We start from the raw sequence: 14,320 nt of genomic DNA, 5'->3' as shown, positions 1-14,320 counted from the left end.
TTGTTTGGGCTGAACAGAGCTGAGATGTTCTTCTGAAAAACGTAATTTGTGTTCTACAGAAGAATGGAAGTCATTTCTGGGATGGCATGTTGGTGAGTAATTTATTAGATAATTTTCATTGGGTGAACAATCTCTTTTACTGTCTTAATAACTTTAGTGCTAAAGTGGGGTACACTATAGATGGTGCCCTGTTAAACTCTGAGAGATAACAGGGTTTGTTTTTCTTTCCATGTCATGTGAAATGGGGGTGGAGCTACTGGCTGATCACGGCAGGTGAGCGCGGGCGCGCGCGCACACACACACGCACACACACACACACACACACACACACACAAACACACAGGTGGTGGAGCACAGCGTTCAGTTTCCCAGCGAGCTCACAACAATACGCGACGAAACCCCCGGGAATAGTATATTCTAACTACGATGGCAGGAAACAAGTTCAGCTGAGACCCTTTGCAATACACCACCTGCAACAACTCGAGCTTTTTGTGAAATCCTACTCATTTGAAGAAACCTTTGTCGCGGAAATGAACAACTCAGAGGTTTTGCGTCCAATGAACCCAACGCGCAAAGCGCTTGGCAAGCTCGCCAGCAGACTGGAGGAGCTGAAGAACCCTTGGAGACAGACATCGACACTCGAACTGAGCCACAATGAAACCGCACGGCTCGCCACGGACGCGCTCTTGGAGCACGGGGAGAAGGAGTATAGAAAAGTCCTAAATTATGAACGAGAAGTGAACTTTCTCTCCTCGCTGGAATTACGCTATATCACCGAAAATGTGGCCAAGACTGGCAGCACGGACAGCGGCACTAATGGAGTGGACTTGGAGGGAGGGGACACGGTGTCAGAACTCACTTCGGGGACTTACTTTCCCATGATGTCCGACGAAGTGCCTCCAATTTTGGAGTTGGGCTGGCCCGAGCACTCCTACCGATATTGTCCCACAGAGGCGCAGATACACTTCCAGAGGGACAAGTCCCAAAATGTCAAAGATCTAATTCGATCTCTCATTAGTAAAGCGAAGAAGGTAAGAACAACAGAGACCAAATCGTACTCAAGAAAAATGACAAACAGTGGCACAACATTTGGCAACAGTTGTGCTTGTGGTTTTAATTAAAAAAATAATTGAACATGAATTAATTTCTGTCTACTTGTGTCAGATCTGAGAATTTCCCTGTCATTAGTAGGCCTATACAGGAAAACTTCAGTTTAAAAAAAGGTTTGATCTACATTAAACTCGGTGGATTGTTTCAGTGCATTTGGTAAACCATATTATACATTATAATCCGATAGAACGATAAATATTAATCAATAAGTATTTGGTCACTTTAGCCAAAAAGTATAAATATCATTGTTGGTCAAAGACAACTTACATTTGCATTGACTAATTATAGCTACACTTTAAAGGACACATTGCACAGAAAGAAGTTTTGTTACAATAGTTTCAAATGTTAAAACAACAAATAAATTGTTCAGAATGAAATAAAAAAGTAGTACAATTTACACTGTAAACCCTAATGTTGTCATTACTGGAAAAATCTAGTTGTCTTAGTTAAACATTACTTGAAATGTCAAGTTTGGACTCATAACTCATATCTAAGTTCCTTGAACTTAATTTTCTTAATACATTGATTTAAGATTTTTAGTGTTAATAACTTAAAATATTGAGTACAAAAATGAGGTCATGGGGAATAACTTGCACTTGAATTATTTATGTTTGCTCTGTCAAAGGGAACATATGGTGCTATTAACTAGTAGTTTTTCATAATTCATAGAGGATTTCGCTCTTTTGTAGTGTTATTTGTGTTGTTTTGTTGCAAATAGGACTAGTTGTTAAGCTGCGCTTACACTGCCAGCGACAAAACTATCTCATTCATTTTCAACGAGAGCTGGCGACTTCCGGCAACACGAGCAACGGCGACCGGATGTGGGCGTGTCCAGCGACGCGATCAATTTGAGAAATGTTTAACTTTTTGCAAACGAAGAGCAGCTTTCGGGAGCGATAGCCACTATGAGAGAAGATGGTAGAGCTTAAGTGATCCTAATATATTATTAACGATATTAATTGTAAAGAAACAGTATAAATATATATATATATATACATACATACATACATACATACATACATGTACATTTAACAACAGATGGACGTAAGAATTTAATTTCATATCTCGAAGCCATATCGACAATGCCAGTAAAACAACAGTATGTGAACAGAAAAATGTTTTAAAAATGTTTTGACAGTGACAGAACTTTGGCTGCTGTTGTGCTTTCCACATTTTTCTGCTGAAACATCATTGCATTTCTGTGGCCACTTTGTATCTGAGTGTTTTATGTGACATTGCAAGACAACAGAATACTAAATTACACTTCTAAAAATGTTTTGACAGATCTAGACACACTGGATTGTTACAGTGCATTTTGGTAAACCACAACATTCCTTGCACCAGAATTTAGCATATGTAATATAAATAGGAAAACAAAAATGTGCTTGTTTTTTTAATTATAAAACAATACATGTACTGTTTAAAATGAAGACAATAAGTGTTTTAATACTACAGTTGGCTCAAAAAAGTGAAGTTAGTTCTGAAAAAAAGCATCATTTGACACTTGGTTTGATTTATTATCTAATGTAATGAAATCTTACAATTTTAATTGTGGCTGAGGTGTTAAAATTCTTTTGGGACCACTGTATGTAAACAACATATTGAGAACTGCTGCAACTGTCACCTTTAATATTTGCCATATTTAAGGATTGCCTGTTGAATATAAATGTAAAGTTAAAGAGAGAGTTCAACCAAAAATGAAAATTCTCTTATCATTTACTCATCCTCATGCCATCGCAGATATGTACGACTTTCTACTGCTGAACACAAATAAAGATATTTAGAAGAATGTCACAGCTCAGTATGTCCAAACAATGCAAGTGAATTGTGATCAGACCTTTTGTAGCTCAAAAAATCACATAAAAGTAATCCATAAGACTCTAGTTTTTTAATCTATATCTTCAGAAGCTCTTCAAAAAGGTGTAGGGGAGAATTTGAACAATATGGAAGTCCTTTTTACCCTAAATCTCCATTTTAACTTTCATTTTCAGATGTGAAAGTGAAACTTTTTTTTTTTTTAGGCTACAAGAAGTGGTGTGATTGTGAAAATTTACAACGATAAACCTTTTGGCTTTTGGTTGAATGAAAAAAGGACTATCAAACAAAATAATAACGTAATTAACTGCTTGCCAGCTTTCAAAAATACTGTTTTCGCTCCAGAACAGTTGAAAGGATCTTCCTGCTTTCATTTGTTTTATGCGAAAAAAGGAATTTGTTTTCGTTCTGGAACTGTTTTAGTCCCTGTTGAAGATTGCATTGTGTTTTAATACATGCCCTAACAGCTTCTCTGTATAATTCAGATGATCGCTATAGTCATGGATATATTTACAGACGTGGACTTGTTCTGTGACTTATTGGAGGCCTCCAACAAGCGCCGGATTGCAGTTTATATTCTACTGGACGAGAAGAATCTCAGCCATTTTCTGAACATGTGCACAGAACTCGACATCCAAAATTCACACTTGAGTGTAAGTAAAGAGTATGTGCATTGAGCATTAATTATTTATCTCGTGGTCTGCTATACCTTATACAGTATGTCATAAAGCCAATGTGTGTCAAATTCCTCCTCGCTCAATATGCAGAGACAGCTGTAATGTATCATTTGTAGGTTGATTTCTCATAACAGTGTGACACTGGGGCTTTGTGCTCTCTGTGAAAACAGTGATTGTTTGGTGAAGCTTATTTTATTGTATTCAGCTTGTTAGTATTAATTCTCTTGGTGTTATTATGATGTGATGTCCCGTTACTGTATTAAAGGGCTTTACTTGTACACTGAATTCTAATTCTTATGTAATGTTTTACTGTGATGATCAAGTGACGCTCATTTAATCTCATTAAACTTTCAGAATATGCGGATAAGAAGTGTATGTGGTGACACATATTGCACTAAAAGTGGGAAGAAATTCACAGGTCAAGTTAAGGAGAAATTCATGATCATTGACTGTGTGGAAGTCATCGCTGGATCATATAGGTAGAATATTCATGTTTTATATAAAATAAATTGATCAATTGTCACACATTATACATACATTTCTGCATATACATGGTGAAATTATTTATTTTTCACATATCCCAGCTAAGCTGGGGTCAGAGTGCAGGGTCAGCCATGATACAGCGCCCCTGGAGCAGATGGGTTCAAGGGCCTTGCTCAAGGGCCCAACAGTGGTGTCTTGGTGGTGTTGGGGCTTGAACCCCTGACCTTCTGGTCAGTAACCCAGAGCCTTATCCGCTGAGCCACCACTGCCATTTTTATTCATGTATTATGTCATTCAGCATGCTCGTGAGTTTTCCCCCTCAGTAACTATGGTTAAAATACCATAATTACTACAGTTACAGTTTTAACAACTGTACAATAATAATAGTATGTAAGAAGGTTCCAAAATCTTAAACTATGGTTATTTTGGTTAAAGAAGGGGGTTACACAATGACACATTCGTAAACAATGCAAAATCTTTATAAAATGCTAGTTTAGCTCCTCTATCTTGTGGCACTAGCAGGCCTAACAGCAGGATCTTTAACAGCCGACTACCCCAACAGAAGCAACAGAGACTTATCTCATTTCAGCCATATCACTCTGTATTATGTAAAATGTTTTCGCATGTGGCAGTGTTTTGACTGCTCTTGTGGGGAGGTGACAGGGCTTGAGCTGCACCTCATGCACCTCAGCGGACATCTGTAGACTTGAGCAGCTTTGCAATGAAAACATGATGAGACTGCATTTTATAGGCAGTGTGGCCATGCATGCTTAGCATTTACATTAGCATTATCCTCAGCTCAGTTACGGTTGATAGCCTTCAAACGTTTCTTGCTGAACTGATGAATTTTTCAATTTTACTGATGAACTATGAAGGCAATATCTTTTTATGTTTTTGCTTATTTTTGATTTTGCTTATTTGATCAGTAAGAGACATCTGAGGCACAGTGTGGTTAGCTTAGCATTAGCCTTAGCTCTGTTATAGCTGCCTGCCTCTGTAGCTGAATTTAATTTATGAATTGTTTGTACAGTTTGCATAGTAACTCTCAAATACTACAAATGTTTGTTGTCTTTGGTATTTATACATTTATTGTTTATACCTTTATAAACATGTATATGCTTACTTAAAAGAAATATATATATATACATACACAATATGTGCCAACAATAGTCGTTGGCTACCATTAAAATAATTACATTGAGAGAAAATTTATCGTAATATTGAATTTAATACTAAGTAGTGAGATGTTACAATTGCCCCCATTTGACAAATAATAACCAACTTTTTTCACCTCACAGCAATAATATGATTAGATAAGACCTTGAAGTAATAATATTAGGGCTTTTGATTTAATGAGTTAATTCAGTGTGATTAATTTGATAAAAAAATTACTTAATCAATTTAACACACTTATACATGTCCCCAGACTAAAATGAGAAATACTCCTTCCATCAGAGCAATTCAAGCTTGAAGTAGCACCCTTTTTACTCCAGGGGGCAGTAAGCGAAACTCCAGCTCTTTAGGCAACGCACAGCTTATACAGAGAAGAAACCACACTTAACTGACAGCAGACAGCGCATGATGAGAACACATACTTGCATTCAAACGCAGCTTGATGGAGCATAAATCCGAATGCAGGGATCTCAGATGTGTTTTTCTAAGTTTCAAACTAAATTTATGTTTAAGATATGACGCAGAGAAACACTCCATCTGACCCAGGTGTACATCAACACATCTTTAGACACGCCCTTATAATAAATCTCGGACGGATTGATGAATTCAATTACAAAATGGACTGCATGAATGTAGGGCAATGATAGGCTTATGTTCAATAATATGGAATTAGCAATATATAGGATGCAAAATACACTAAATATTAAAGTTATTATTTCTAAATATTTAATAATTTATATGTAGGATTATTGTTATTTAAGGGGCTTTCTCAGCAAATATTTACATATGTGATTGCAATTAGTTTGATGAATTAGTTACATGATATGTTGATTAATTTAATTAACAGCCCTAAGTGATATCATTGCTTGCTTATTGATATCACTGAATGGCTTTTGACTTTATATGGCACTAATTAGTTTTCTATATTTATATATTTGGCAGACGCTTTTATCCAAAGCGACTTACAGTGCACTTATTACAGGGACAATCCCCCCGGAGCAACCTGGAGTTAAGTGCCTTGCTCAAGGACACAATGGTGGTGGCTGTAGGGTTCGAACCAATGTCCTTTTGATTACCAGATTACCAGCTATGTGCTTAGACCACTACACCACCACCACTCCAGTTTTCTGTCAGGAAAAGTTTGTCTTTAATGCAAAAGTGTACGTGGGAACTACGTCCTTATTTTATGGGAAACTTTACATTTATTAACATAAGTTAACTACATTTGTTAACATTTATAACAATGAACTACTTTTACAGCATTTTGTAAACTTACTAATACATTTGTAAAGTTAAAAGCTTTGTACGTTAATATTAGTTAATTATGTAACATGGACTAACAGTGAATAAAGATTAATAAATGCTGTTTATAAGTATTGTTCATTGTTGGCTCATGATACCCAATGCATTAACTAATGTTATTACACGGCTCTCAGGAATACTCGAATGTGATTGGTTAATGGCGCCTTCTAGTGGTCAGAGATTGCTCTGTAACTACCGCACATTCGAGGATTTAGACGTATCAGACCGCTCATCCGGGTTCTGCGAGCCGTCTCTCCTGCTTCTCGGCTCATTGTGCGATCTGTACAAGTAAGCTGATAAAATAATTTAAACACAAATCAATGTTTCATATGCATTTAATGATTTATTTGGCAAGTAGTCTTGTAATAGGTTGAATATTGAGGTGTCAGATGGTCATTTTCACAAAATAAACACCATCAAAACTCGTTGTTCAACTATTTCTTTCTTCTCAAACTACACAATTTCAATGCAAGTCAATATTTATGCCCATGTAGTTATTTATTTGGTTAGTAGCCGTGTAATAAGCTTCGCAGCTGGGTCCTGATCACCCTGTCGGGGTTTATTTTGCGATAACAACCGTCTGACTATACGTTGTCCCTTACTTAACATATGAAACATTATTGTAAAGTGTTAGCATTATTGAAAGATTTTGAATTCTTATTTCTATAATCATCAGATGATAAGTTGCATATTTTAAAGAGTCAGTCTTTCAATTCGGTTATGCTATTTTTTTATTTATTTCATAACTAGAGTTACAATTACCCCAAACCTCACAGCCATGATAAAATCTTGTGCAATGTTAACACCTGTCATTCACATTTTTTAACCCAGCAGTGAAATCGATATAAGTTTTAGCACAGAGGCATTAAAACGTTATCCAAAATTTTGGTTGAATAGTTCTTACAAAGTGAAACAATCACACTTGAACTCTACTGAGCATCTGATCTGATAAATAAGCACCATCATCGCTCTTGTTTGTGATTGAAGACGTGTAATGTGGCACCCTCGGTCTGCCCTGATGATGAATTGTAAAGTTAATTTTAATGTTAGTCCTAATTAGACTTGTGTGGGAGCTTTGACGCACTAACAAGCTATACCAGTCTTGTATGCATTATAAAGCTAAACTAATCTGTTCTAGTTATGAAGATTAGGAATTGTGAAGATGAAGGAGTTGTCTTGTTATTTCAGGGTTAGTGCGATCGATAGCAGCGTGTTGGTACACACCAAGTGTGGATTGTGGGTGAGGCTCACACTTTTGTTTGACTAGCAGTACATACAGTTCAAAGAGAAATTGCTTCCAAACAGTTCTGTTAAACTAACTTTTGAAGCTTTTCATAATTTTCAACAGATAAGATTTAACAGAGATTAATGCGTGCTGACATAGTTTTATTTATTTCTTGCGAAGAAAGAAAATGGTTTGCACTTTTAACCTAAAAACATATTAAACTGTGGTGGCCATCTAACGTAATGCCTATCACATGCCCTTTTATTTAAATATTATGTAAGGCGTTTGAGTCATAAACAGATGGTTGGTTTGAAATTACCTAAACGCTTTGTTAGCGTGAGACAGTGTCAACCATAAACTTTAATTGACGGCAGCAGTAAATGGGTTCTGTTTTAATCTGTTCTACTTTTTTAACCAACTTGTGTAGTTTTATTCTGAGAGTCAAGCACAATTCCAGATCACAGTTCGATAACTTTTAGGTTGTATTTTGATTGTGAAACTAAAAGGTTTGTTCTCTGTTTTGTTTTAGTTTCACATGGCTCTCCTCTCAGGTCCACAGCAACATGCTAATGCACTTCTCCGGTCAAATTACTGACTGCTTCGATCGGGAATTCCGCTGCATGTACGCCGACTCCCAAATAATAGACTGTTTCAACAATTCAGATGAAGAAGGTTTACCCTGTTACCCTTACAGTGTGATGGCACCAAACTTGGGGCTGGACTTTCTCCCAGACCATAGCAGTAAAGAGCGAGTGTATTCCGAGAATTCCAGTAGCCAATCAAGTGGTAGCGTTTCTAGCATCAAAGCTGCACCTCCAGGCATCACATCTGTTTACAAAGTCACGCACAACAAAAAGAACCCTGAAAACTCACAAAAGAGTCCTGACCGGAAAGGGGTCATAAGTCCAGGGCACCAAATGCCTCAAGGAACCCACATTGGAAGAGGCCACCCCAACGGTGCCCACCAAAGTCATACGGTCGAACGTCCCCCCTTAGGACAAAGTCAGAACGCCGGGGTGGAATGGTCCAAGCTAGGAACAGCAGAGTACCTCCGGTCAAACATTGCTGGACAAACATCCAAATTCCAGGCATTGGGTCTCTATAGCTCTCCAAAACCTCCATCACCATCTCAACAGTCTCCACCTGACAGCAAAATCTCACCAAAACTTCGCAGTCCCACCACCAACCCCTTATTCAGTAAGTTCACGGATCTCTTCACCTCCAATTTAGTCAAGGTCAAGGATTCCGATGACTTCCAGAAGTTGCCCACTTATACCTCTCCTTATGGTGGTCCAGATCTTTCTCAGAACGAGCCAGAGAGTAAGCAGGGACCTCCTCCACCGGGTCCCATGCCGACAGACTGGCTGGGCCAAGATAGAGCGATTCACTGGCGTGACGAGAAACGCATGACTTTAGGTCATAGCAAATTGGACCTTGTGAACCAATACAACAAGATGAAAACCAAACAGGTCTATAGTCGTTTTGAGCTAAAGAGCAACATGCCTTAATAACATTTTAGCACAGATTGTACAGGTCATGATTGCTCAATCTTTTTTAACTTCTTCATGGGGCTGTGCAAAAGAGACTGTGCTTGTACTGGTATGAGTTTGTCCCTACTTATGTGCACGGAATATAGAAAAAAAAGAAAAGCACAACAAGAAGTTGGTGTTGCACCTTTGACCAAATGTGTGGTGTTCTTGGCATTTTGTATTTTGAATGAAAATGAAATAGTTAGCACTTGGAATTCTGCCTTAAGTAAAAAAATATATATATTTAAATTCTAATTTCTTAAAGAAATTCAGGGAAATGTTTATATTTTAAAAACTTGTGTCCACCAAATCTAAATCATGTGGGTTAAAAAAAATGCAGATTTTGAATCTTTTGAACCTGAGAAAACTACTTAATATTCCTGACTCAAAAGTAATGATACTAATTAATATTAATTAATGATTAAGTTGCATGCACATGAATTCAAAAAAATTATTTAAATACCTCTTATTTGATGGGTACACCACGACAATATTAAGATCATTGAAAATATATATACATATATATTTTTTTTATATATTTTTTGGAAATGCTATAAATGTATTAAAAATTTAAGTAAAAAATGTTAACGCCAACATGGACACAAACATTTTAAAGATTTCCCACTTTTATAATCTCAGACAATAGTATTTGTCAATGAACCAAAAATTATTATTCCAACATGACTTGAGGACAGTAAAATATTTTTAGTTTCTCACTGGTAATTACAAAATTTTGGGGAGTTCATGTGCGCTCCTTTCATAACGAGTATGTTAATGAAGGCAGCATTAGTACTTATACTAGTGCTAGTACATAGTACTTTTAAAGGTATAGTTTACTCAAAAATAAAAATTAATGGAATGAAAAAGGCAGAATATTAGGAAACGACAGCCATGAGTTCTGTTATTCGTTCTAACATCTCCTTTTGTGTTCCATTGAATACAGTAAGTACAGAATACAGAAATGATACAGTCATTTTTGGGTGAACTATCCATTTAATTAGGTTTTATTGTGCTGTATATAAAAATAAAAACCTTCTTTTTTTTTTTTACTCAATGTTTTTGTACTCTTGATGTTGTTTTTCTATCCACCACTTTAGCTGGCAAAGCAGATGGTGTTGATTTCCTACATGTTGCCACTCTGTCTGCCACTAAGTATTACACTTGGATACCATTATTAAGGAGGTTACAGATGTGTAGTCTTCCAAAATGTATTTGTACTAGAATGTGATTTCTTGTGTATATTTAAGTACTGTATTACTAATGTAAAAACAGTGGACACTGATGCAATATAAGCTAATTGCAAGAAAACATCATTTTTTAGGTTTGTATAAAAAAAGTGTAACTTTTTCAACCTTTTTACAAACATTAACCAATGCTTATAGAAAGTAATTTAGCAAATTTGTGAATAAAATGTTTGTGACCGGCCACATAGTGCCTCTGAATGCTAACTTGCATTAGGATTGGTTGTCACATTTATAATGTATGTTTTGGCCTTGGTTCTGTCTTGGCATTGGATAAATATATACTTTGTTTTTCGCAACTATGACCCTGTAGATAAAATATATCCTGTATCACTCTTAAAGCTGAAGTGTGTAATTTCTGCAAGACTAGCATCACCAAATGGACTTGCAAAAATAATCAATAATAATAATAATAATCAATAATTTTAAAACATATTCCAGAAACTCCCCTCGTCTTTCATTTGTTGTACAAACAAAGATTGTCCTGCTGCAGTGTCACAAGTAACATTTATATATATATATATGGTTCTGCATTTTAGATTTTCAGATTAGACTAAATTGTACTTAAATGTTTTTCATCTGGCAAAGTAGGAAATACTGTGAAAAGGTGATCTTGAAATGGAGGTAATCCACCCTTCAAATTATCTCCATGTTCAAGTAGACCTAGAACTGATAATGACTTCAGACTGAGCGAGAAATGGAAAAGAAATGGGCAAATGGAGTAAAAGACTACTGATGTAAAATAAGGTTTTACTTTTTATATTTAATGGGATGTTTTTTTTACAATTGCAACTTTACATGTAATCTGTTACATATGAGTTTAAAAGTTTTTTAACAGTGTTACCAAAGACAACCATAAAACAATAAAGCTTATTTACCTCATTATGCAAAATCAGATTTTTTATAACCGTAGTAGCAAACAGTATTTCAGTATATTTTAACATGAGAAGAACGTTTCGAAATTCATAAATGCCAAATCAGTGTTGTGGAGTAACTAAAAAAAGTAACATTGCTAACATTTTTCTGTAGCATGCCAGTGTTCTAGCTGTATTACAAATGTTGTAGCTTTTTCAGTATGGAGCTACAGTACTTTTACCAAAAATGTGTGGTGTAACTGGACAAAATGCTACATTGCTGTTTTTGTTGTTACATATTGTGCAGCCCTAAAATCAAACGAATGGAAACAATAATCAAATATCCTCCCCTCGAATATTGTTTTCTCTGAAGTAGCGTTGGGAAGTCTGATTCATTTCTAATAGTTTGATTCAGATAGTTTGTTGTTGTGAAGTGTTTCGTTTAGATGGTTCGTATAAATGAACTGCTTCAGAAAGAAGATTCACCAATATATTTAGTTCTAGTGTAAATTAACGATTTCAAATTTTATTGTCACCCTAATTTGCACCAGATAAAGAAATACTGGCTTGCTACTTTTTGTTAGCAACTTGTGTAGCTAACTACTTTTTCACGAGGGTATAGCTTCACTGCTATTGTGAGTTGTTTGAAGTTTGGCAAGCTATAGTTTCAAACAACATGATCACTCTGAAAGTCAGCATGTTGTTTCCGAGAGTTCCAGTACCTTAGGGTAGGCCGCATTGTGCTGGCTAACTTACATTGTGCTGGCATCTCTAACAGACAGTTTTACCATCGGCTCCACTGTATTTACCTTCACTTGTGGCGCAATTGGAAGCATGTTGTATCCGCAACGTGGGAGACCGCGTTGCAACCAGAAAATGCAGCCTCGATTCAGAGGTTGCATTTTTTCCTCTAACATAACAGTTTGGTTTGGGTTGGGAGTGCTGTTTATAACATTTGAATTCCTCATCACAACTCGCTTATGGCGCCCCTTTGTGGACATTACACATGGAAAATAGAGCTTGCACATGCCCATACACTCAACAACACTTACCGCTTTGGCCACTGGGGGCAATGTTTTGCATTTCGGTAGGTACTGGCCGATTTTAGCTAAAGAAAAGTCAATGTACTGTTTCTGATTTCACTGTGAGATCAGTCTGTTTCAAAGTCACTTCCCAATGCTGGGCTAAATACAAATACGAAGGTAGTCATCCTGTTAACAATGCATAAGTGAAAGCCCTTGCTATACCAGAATATCTACTCCTTGTAAAGACATGCTGCATACATTAGTGTCGATTTCTGTATGATCCTGTATAAAAGCAATTCACATTCATAACTCATCTTCTTCTTAAGACAGCTGTAAATGTAATTTCTTTCACCCACCATCACTTTATGTGAATACAGGCTTTTAGTCTGCTCTAGATCATCTTTCTATGTCTCCCTAAACCATTAGGCTTACTTGCATTCCATTTCATGTCAGGGAAGGGTTTGTGCAAATTATGTTGACTGATAGTGTATGTCTTTGTGTACTAGTAAACAGTTTGACGTGGCTAAATACAGTCTTCAATGTTTTTGTCCTGTACAAAAGTGTGCCGGGTCTACTGGATTTGCATGTTTTAAACCGCTGATCTGCTTTGTTGTCTGTTTAGTGGGTTGGAGAGGGTAACTCTACCCTCATGGTCTTGTTTCAGCTACGGGCTCTCATCATTAAGCATTCTCAAAGTCAAAGAGACAGAGATGAGAGTGGCCATGTTGAGAGAACTCCTGTACTCGCAAAAACTGGCTGGGTTCCTAAACCACATTTGACCAATTAATTTCCATGACTTTTCCAGTTGTTTTGTGATTATTTGAAATTTAAAAAAATAACTTTATGGAGTTTATACTCACAAAAAGCAATTTCTAGCTGATCAAATATTTTGGGCATTTTTAATTTCACTATAGGTATTTTCAGTGATTTTAAGTTTGGATTAATTTATATATGTTTTTGGACATGTATAATCACAATTTTAATATTTGCTGAAAATCCTGGAGAAGAATATAAACTTAAAAGAAAACTTAACTTATTGTTCTATTTTTAATTAAACATATTGTTTTTACTATTAACTACATTTCAAAGTACTTTATGGGCATGAATAAATATAATAATGACATAGAAAAATAAGGTGCAGCCATTGGTAAAAAAAATAAAAATAAATATATAAAATATATATATATATATATATATATATATATATATATATATATATATATATATATATATATATAAATTAAATAAACTTTCAAATAAATCAATAATGGGTATTTCTTGTATATTAATAGAATCATTATTTTTATTATTACTTGTGTATTAAAGGAATATTCCAGGTTCAATACAAGTTAAGCTCAATCGACAGCATTTGTGGCATAATGTTGATTTCCACAAAAATTGCTTTTGAATCGTCCTTTATTTTCTTAAATAAATAAATAAAGTTACAGTGAGGCACTTACAATGGAAGTGAATAGGGCCACATGTTGGAGGGTTTAAAGGCAGAAATTTGAAGCTTATAGTTTTATAAAAGCACTAACATTAATTATTTTGTTAAAATAAATTTAAATCGTCGTTTTTATGGTGGTTTCATAGCAACAAAATTTTAAAATTGCTTATAACTTTACACAAAAAGTTTAGTAAGTGATTTTATCACTGTAAAATCATGTTTAAAAGCATATCCTTTATGTCTTGTGGTTAAACTTTTGAAGAAGTGAGTATTTTAACATTCCAAAATTGTCCCCATTCACTTCCATTGTAAGTGCCTCACTGCAATCCTGATTTTTGCTTTTTTTTAAAGAAAAGGAGGGGCGAGTCAAAATGAATAATCAGTATTACGTCACAAATGCTGTCGATTGAGCTTAACTTGTATTGAACCCGGAATATTC

The 14,320-nt window shown here is 35.6% G+C and overlaps 1 protein-coding gene across 1 annotated transcript; it reads left to right on the top strand.

Annotated features, from left to right (window-relative positions):
* The first annotated feature begins 339 nt into the window (after positions 1-339).
* On the top strand, positions 340-11,404 carry LOC127654072 (protein FAM83C-like). Its single transcript, XM_052141043.1, has 4 exons — positions 340-1,031; positions 3,411-3,578; positions 3,957-4,081; positions 8,315-11,404. The coding sequence occupies exons 1-4, from the start codon at positions 531-533 to the stop codon at positions 9,291-9,293; spliced, it is 1,773 nt and encodes a 590-aa protein (XP_051997003.1). The 5' UTR covers positions 340-530; the 3' UTR covers positions 9,294-11,404.
* Positions 11,405-14,320: the final 2,916 nt, after the last annotated feature.

Source organism: Xyrauchen texanus, chromosome 13, assembly GCF_025860055.1.
Source record: "Xyrauchen texanus isolate HMW12.3.18 chromosome 13, RBS_HiC_50CHRs, whole genome shotgun sequence".
NCBI lineage: Eukaryota > Metazoa > Chordata > Actinopteri > Cypriniformes > Catostomidae > Xyrauchen > Xyrauchen texanus.
This window is presented reverse-complemented; position numbering and strand designations above follow the sequence as displayed.